At 44.4% G+C, this 7,320-nt stretch overlaps 1 protein-coding gene across 1 annotated transcript; it reads left to right on the top strand.

Moving 5' to 3' along the window:
• Nucleotides 1-591: 591 nt before the first annotated feature.
• Nucleotides 592-6,670, top strand: LOC135565292 (uncharacterized). Its single transcript, XM_065011526.1, has 8 exons — nucleotides 592-1,254; nucleotides 1,407-1,473; nucleotides 1,684-1,837; nucleotides 2,116-2,152; nucleotides 2,260-2,570; nucleotides 2,983-6,004; nucleotides 6,185-6,266; nucleotides 6,432-6,670. Exons 1-8 carry the CDS (start codon nucleotides 1,201-1,203, stop codon nucleotides 6,548-6,550), a joined length of 3,846 nt encoding a protein of 1,281 aa, XP_064867598.1. The 5' UTR covers nucleotides 592-1,200; the 3' UTR covers nucleotides 6,551-6,670.
• The last annotated feature ends 650 nt before the right edge of the window (nucleotides 6,671-7,320 follow it).

Genomic DNA, 7,320 nt, shown 5'->3' on the forward strand with positions numbered 1-7,320 from the left:
TGTTTCAAAAGCGTCATTACAACTAGCAACATGACAGACAGTCACCTCTAAGCAGGACTCAGTAGAAACGCTATGTGTTGGATTTGTCCATGTCTCGCTAAATTAACCTTGCTACCAGAACAGCTGTGGAGAACTTATACTACAGTTTTAAGGGATCTCTCTGAAGGTTTTAGATGATACAATGGTGCTTCGTCCTCTGGATGAAGAACCATACATCTCAAGCTTGGCTTCATTGCACCATTTGTGTTGTGGATTTTATTTGGGTGTAGATAAGCATTTAGCCGTTGACATTCAATTTGTGTTGACGGATGGATGGAAATAATGTAATTATAGTATCGTTATACATAGGTTAGCAGAAAAATCCGCATGAGATACCCATAGAACTGAGCCCTGCTCCATTTCAGCACCATGCCGTGGTCTCAGGTGCTGCCCAGACTCGAAACATTTCAGCACCATGACGCCAAGAACGTCATTGATTTTAAATTATTCTAGGCGCAAGTGTAATTTATTGCATGTCCTAGTTTTGCAGCTTTGCAACCTCAGAATTATAGCTAATGGATGGCAGCCAGTTACGTTTTTGTGCATGGCGATGAATGAGGATGCTTGATAAACCATAAATTAAACGCAAAAACGTGCACTTACAAATATTTTCGTTTGGCAGAACTTTGACAAGCTATAATCTGTTTTCAAATGACATTGACAGTTCATATAGACATTAGACTTAGGCCTAATTGTGACATCATGTGTGTATGACATCTTTGAAGAATGCCCTGGCTTCAGCCAATCGGAATCGAGTATTCAACAATGCTTTGGCATAATTCAAGGACGTTCATATTCACTTCAGTTGTCTGCCGATGGTTCACTGACGTTTTTTCAAAGGAGCTATTAGTATTTCCTCTAAACAGCCTACAACAATAAGCTACACATCATGTCAGATGACAGCAAGGTATGGTTCATTTAGCCTATTTTGAGTTTAGAGGAGAAATTACTAACAATATAGTAGGTCACTACCAAAGCAATAGGTCTCACTGGTTTGATCCATGGACTGAAATCTGACCACTATTGCCGTTTTGTTTACAATAGGAGCGAATAAGTTGTTTCACAAAGTCACAACCTAGGACTGATATTGACCTCTCATTTATCCACCAGAGCGTGAAATGGGAGGATCCCCCGGATGACCAAAATAAGGTTGTGGGGAATATGAAGGATGAAACAGAGACACATGAGACCAACAAGAACAGGACAGGAGGCAAGGTAAGAAATATGCTGTCCTTTACACATGTTCTGCCTACTTAGGCACAGATCTGATTAGTTTAGTATCACTAAATCCTAGCCTTAAAGCATTAGGAGGAGACGCTACACTGACCTTAGATCTGCTATGAGACCTATAATCTGTTGTCATGTAGGCTAAACGTAAGTCCAGTGGCCGTGCCAAGAAGACTTCCGTGGAGGAGGACAGCAGCATTGGTGCAGGTCCGAGATTACTTCATGTTGGGTGCAGGTTGTGTTCAAATTCATCAGCACTGATCTGAGAAGATAGTATCTATATAGGTGAAAGCAATATAGTGGAGGCCCGCAGAGAGATGTGCTTTTACCTGTCCAGTGCAATCAAATCACTAAAGGTGAAGGAAATTAGGGATCAAGTTCAGATTCAACTTTAGATTTCTCTTTGCGGTTTCCCAGAGTCTTCTCAGACACCCGGGTGTGGTTTCCGGGAAAGGGGATCTATCATTGAGCAGCTGGAGAAGGAGGCTCAGAGGACTCTAATGCCTTCTCTCAAGATTGAGACATGCTGTGCCCCAATCCTCCTCTCCTTCCTGAGGAGTCTAACTGATGAGCAAGTCCCATGTCTTTTTCCAACCTCACATGAAACAACTCTGAATTTATAATCATAGTGCACCTTCTAACCACAAATGGGATTTTAGACACTACACCTAACATCACTGTAACCACACCCCTAACTCTTCCTGTAAATCAAGACCAAAATGTCTCATGTACTTGTTAATAGCTTAATTAAATACACTTTTATTTTCCCTGACATGGCTATCTAGTGACTCCACTAACTCAACATCAGTGTGCAGGTAAAATATGTTTCCTTTCTTTTCTTTTCTCTAGCCAATGGAGAGTGATTCAGCATGGCATGAAAAATAACGTAAGTCTCTCCACATAAGGTTCTGGTCAAAAGTTGCGCGCTATATAGGGAATGGTGTCATGGAATTGCTTGATTGACAAAAACATTACTCTGTTTGTTGGCCATAGCTCACATTCGAGCAGCTCTCCATGCTGTGTCTGAAGATTGTTAAAGTCGTGACCCAGACAGCCCTCCGCATTCTCCTACCAGCGCTAGCTCGTATCATGGGGGTGAACCTGAGGAGTGGGGCAACCTCCCCAGAATCCCAGTGCTCTCTGACAGGGTCTGAGGATTCCTTAGGCAGTCTGGATGAGAGAGAGAAAAGGCTGCTGATCAGTGAGATGAACTACTGGACTAAGGAGAGGAGGAGGAATGGCAGTGCAGGGTGCCGCCAAAAATCCACTCGCAGAACCTCATCACCATGCTGTTCGCCTAAGAGGTATGTTCACAGCAATATTTCAACTTAATAATTGCAAGACCTGACCCATACTTATCATAAATTATTCACTTGGAATTCACACCTTGTAGTTTTAAATTCTGGTCAGAAATGTTGCCACTGAGGGGGTGGGTCCAGGTGAAAGTCATTTTTAACTGGGTAAGCCATAAAGTCATCTATGAATAAATAGATCAGGTACATGCCTTTCAGAATGAATCATATTCTGATGTCGTACAAACATAAAAATCAGGCAAAAAAATTGTGTCAGTTGGCTTTAGACTTCTAGAACTACGGTGGTATGAGAAGTAAACCATCATTGCTCTAATTTGGTTATCAGGCTCACTAATGGCCCAGATTAGATACCAGTTGGTCACATTTGCATGGCATAAGTGGTGATTGTGTGTTTATCTTCAAGGTCCCAGACCTCATTGCAGAGCTTGCCTGCAACTAGAGAGGCTCCCCTCATGGAGGAGCCTCTGAAGGCTCTTTTTGGGGTAACGGAAGAGAGCCTCCTGATATCCCTGGTTGAGGGTCACTCCAACCCCACCTCCTCCAGCTCCTCCGAGTTGAGCTGTGCTATCGTGGGGGAGGTGGTACACCAGCTTAACTCTGGCCTCTCAGTGGCCATTCAGGCCAGCTCGGGGAGTTTCCCCCCTATGGACAGTCAGGACATAGCAGCAGGCAAGGAGGTCATTCGGGTAGCCTCGGTGCAGATCCTGGCTGAGCTACAGAGCCAAACGTCTGAGCCAGAGTGGGTAGGGTTTATCGAGCCCCTCATGGACCCTGTGACCGATGATGTGCTGGATGCCATTGTTCGCACAATGGACAAAATGGCACAGGACTTCAACATCCTATTGGATCTGGCCAAGAAGATGACAATCTTGGGGTCAAAATGTCTGACCAATCTTCAATGTGACCTTGATGTTGAGTGTCCATCTGGGAAAGAAGGGACCACTCACTTTCTCAAAGAGACTGGATCCTCTACCAGTGTGGTGGCCAGAAAGATTCAGACCCTCTCTAGCCCCAACTTTCAGTCTAAAGCCCTGAAGGCGGTGAGCACCATCCTTACAAGGAAAGTCAGCAGCTCTTCTGGCATGGCTCCTTCCTCTAGGCCTTCTAGTGCTGCTCCTAGCCTTACTGAAGCTTCCCTGAATACCAGCTGCACAGCCCTGACACCTGTAACCTCCACTGCCACAGTGATTGTTAAGGCATTTGTGGGAGGCATGGAGACGATAGCATCATTTGAAGGCACATGTGAAGCAGTTGATTGGCCAGTTCCTGTAAATGACCACAAAACAGGATCTTCACAGATGATAACCTTATCTCTAGCCCGCACACTCTACGGCCGTATACGAGCAAAGCTGAGGGACCTTTTAACTCTATCCGCTCGAGAAGAAGGTGTGGCTAAGGATGCTTCTCTTCAGGAGTCTTCAGACACCCTGGAAAAGGCAACTGTTTCAACTGTTGAGGTCCAGTTACCCAGCACCGAATTTAGTAGAGTTCCCAGTGAGAGCCAACCAATACCAGCTCTCTGTCTCTCCAATCTGGATACCAGTACTCAAGAAGTTCTTAGCAGTGTTTTTTCCATCTACAAGTCAGAGTTATCAAAAGTAGAGAGTAAATCCTTGGCCGTTGTCAGTTCATCTGATGAGTCCCTAGAGGCTTGTTGGTTTGTTGATGGTGTCCTATCAAAGCTCGATGACTATACTATTTCCCAGTCACCCTCACCCAATGAAGACTTGAGCGTGAGTACTCAATATTCTCAACTGAGCTCAGAAGAGAGTGTCAGAATCACAGAGTCCTCTACTAGTCTGATTCAGAGCATTAAGAAGCTCTCTAGCAATGACTTCCAGACTCAGGCAGAAGAGGCAGTGAGTAAAGTGCTGATGAGATCCAGTCATTCCTTTATCACACAGATCAGCCATACTGGTCTTCAGAAAAGTCTGCAGGCTGGCTTATCATCTAGCTCACCATCAGAGATCCATGTCCTTTCAGAATCCATGTCCTCCATGTCCTCTGAGAATACAGCATCTGTATTAGTGGAAACCTTTGTCAAAGGAATGGTGACTATTTTCCAGAAAAATGAGTCCACTGACACTGTGCTACTGGAAAGAAGTGGGAGAGTTTCACAGTGCTCCCACGGGGGCTCCCAACTGGATGATACTGAATTGAGTGTTAAAATATCAGAGGAGAAGCTTTGGTCAACAGCTAAGACCATCTGCGTCAGTATGAAGAACACACTTAAGGATTTCTTCACAGGGCTGAAGCCACCCGGATCCGAAAGGACAGAAAATGCTTCTTCCAAAGAGACCCTTGGGGAAATCCTGGTTGCTATCCAGAGTGAAATCTCAAACTTAGGGCGAATGAAGGATTCCAGGGAGCTCCTTCAGATCAATGATATGGTAGGAACTATACTGAAGGAGGTTGAGAAAAGTGAGGATGACAGTGAACAAGTCTGCCAAGACATCCCTAGAACCTGTTCATCTTTGTCCACTTCTTTAAATGGTCGTAGTTCCTTGTCCAGCTCTTCAAAGAGTCCTAGGTCAGAGTGTGAGTTAGAGATCAACCTCCCTGGCACTCCCATCCCTGACGAAGTGCCTTTTGATCTGACCTGCCCCATCGTCAGGAGCTCCTGCATCGACACCAGGGTCTCTAAAATGCCAGAGATTTCTTCAAGTGACCTAAAGACAAAGATGATGGCACACACAGATGAACCCCTGCATCGTAACAGTCCAATGACTGACAGCAGTCGACCACCGAGTGCAAAAGCCTCTTTTCGATCCTCCACTCCGTCTTTCACCAGCAAGGGAACCTCTTTGGTACCAAAGGGAGATGGGATTGACATTGAAGAGAAGGAGGAGTGTATCCCCAGCAGCTCTGGCCATCTGAGGGAGCTCTTAATCACCCCGGACATCAGCAGTGCCACTGCATTCCCACTGCAGTACTTGATGGACTCCAGCAAAGATGATGGCATCTGTTTTGTCACCATACTGGTGATAAGGTTGCTATCGGAGATCAGACCCTCAGCCCTAGATGGACCCTCCCAACAGGCAGCAGATCTGACAGAAACATCTCAGCAACTCATCAGACAAGTCCTGTCTGAGTTCTGTGCTGCATCCAGATTCTCCAGGACAAAGGCATATTCGCAGAACCTGAACATCCAAAGGGTGTTCAGAGGTGTACATAAAAACCTCATGGAGGAGTTTGGCTCTTATAACACCCTGCAAGCAGCTCTTTCCTCCCAGGACCCTGCATTTGACAGAGTCCTGGTAAAGTCCTTGACCCAGCAGCTGGTACAGGGATGCAAGGAGGCGTCAAGACCAGCTTCTGCTGCAACAAACCCATCAGACCAGGCTGAGACAGAGAGGGGGGCTGAGCAGAAAGCAAGAAGGAGCTTCCTTTGCTTTTCAATGACCAAACTCAGGATCAACTTCAAGGTATAGCAGGGAGTTAGCATTTGTTTTTGGTTCCAGTTAGGTGCTGATGTTATTCATATGATAAGACAAATACATGAGATAAATATGTTTTATTAATCACTAAATTGTTGCCTTGGATTCAGAAGTGTTCCATTTATTTATTTATTCTCTGTACCATTTTCTTTACCTTTCTTCTGTTAGCGTTCCAAGAGAGGAAACAAAAAGGACTGCCATTCAGTCCAGGAACAGACTGAGATTCCCTCTACTGATGGACATTGCATAGGTAAGGATGTTTTAGAGCTCTGCTAAAGCTTGTAGTTTTGTTTAGGTGTGTGTTAGAAACATAGGTATGCCTACCAAACTCATAGCACTGTTATTTTTCAACGTTACTATACTGCATCTCTCTCTCTCTCGCTCTCTCACTCATCCATTTCTCTTGTGTTTCTAGCTCCCGTTGGAGAGGTTTCTCCCTCCATATCTCAGCCTGTCAAAAAACGATCCTTGATTGTCAGGGTCTTTTCAGCAATGATGAAGCCATTCAGGCGCTTCACCAAGAAGAACCTGTAACCTCTTACGCTGCAGTTAGAACTACTTTTGTAACAGCAAGACTTTTGACAAGAGGCATTTCTGCATGTCTACCCTTTCAAAGTCTATTTGATCAAATAAATGCCAATGATTTTACAAGAATTTCAAGTGTTTTGGAAGATTAGTAAAACTGAAGCAGCTTTTCTCAGAGAAATGCACTAGTTCCCCCTTGGTTACACATTTATTGTGCAGTTTTTGAGTTGGTAGGACTTGGGGCAGCAGGTAGCCTTGTGGTTAGAGCGTTGGGCCAGAAAGGTTGCTAGGTCAGATCCCTGAGCTAACCATGTAAAAAATATGACGTTCTGCTCCTGAACAAGGTAGTTAACCCACTGTTCCTAAGCTGTCATTGTAAATAAGAATTTGTTCTGAACTGACTTGTCTAGGAAAATAAATAAAATAACCACAGCTCGACTCTAATACAATAGTTGCTGCATAGACTGTCAGATAACCAGATGTTGTCTATTAATTTAGTTTGATTGGTAAGAGCTTATTAGCAGCAAGGGGAAAACACATAGAGGAGAATTAGCTATCTGCAGCTAGATGTTGTCTATATATTTTCTATATGTTGAAAATATAAGGTCCAACAGTTGACAGTGTATGTCAGAGCAAAAACCAAGCCATGAGGTCAAAGGAATTGTCCATAGAGCTCAGAGACATGATTGTGTCAAGACACAGATCTGGTGAATGGTACCAAAACATTTCTGCAATATTGAAGGTCCCCAAGGACACAGTGGCCTCCATCATTCTTAAAC

The sequence above is a fragment of the Oncorhynchus nerka genome, linkage group LG27, assembly GCF_034236695.1.
Source record: "Oncorhynchus nerka isolate Pitt River linkage group LG27, Oner_Uvic_2.0, whole genome shotgun sequence".
Lineage (NCBI taxonomy): Eukaryota > Metazoa > Chordata > Actinopteri > Salmoniformes > Salmonidae > Oncorhynchus > Oncorhynchus nerka.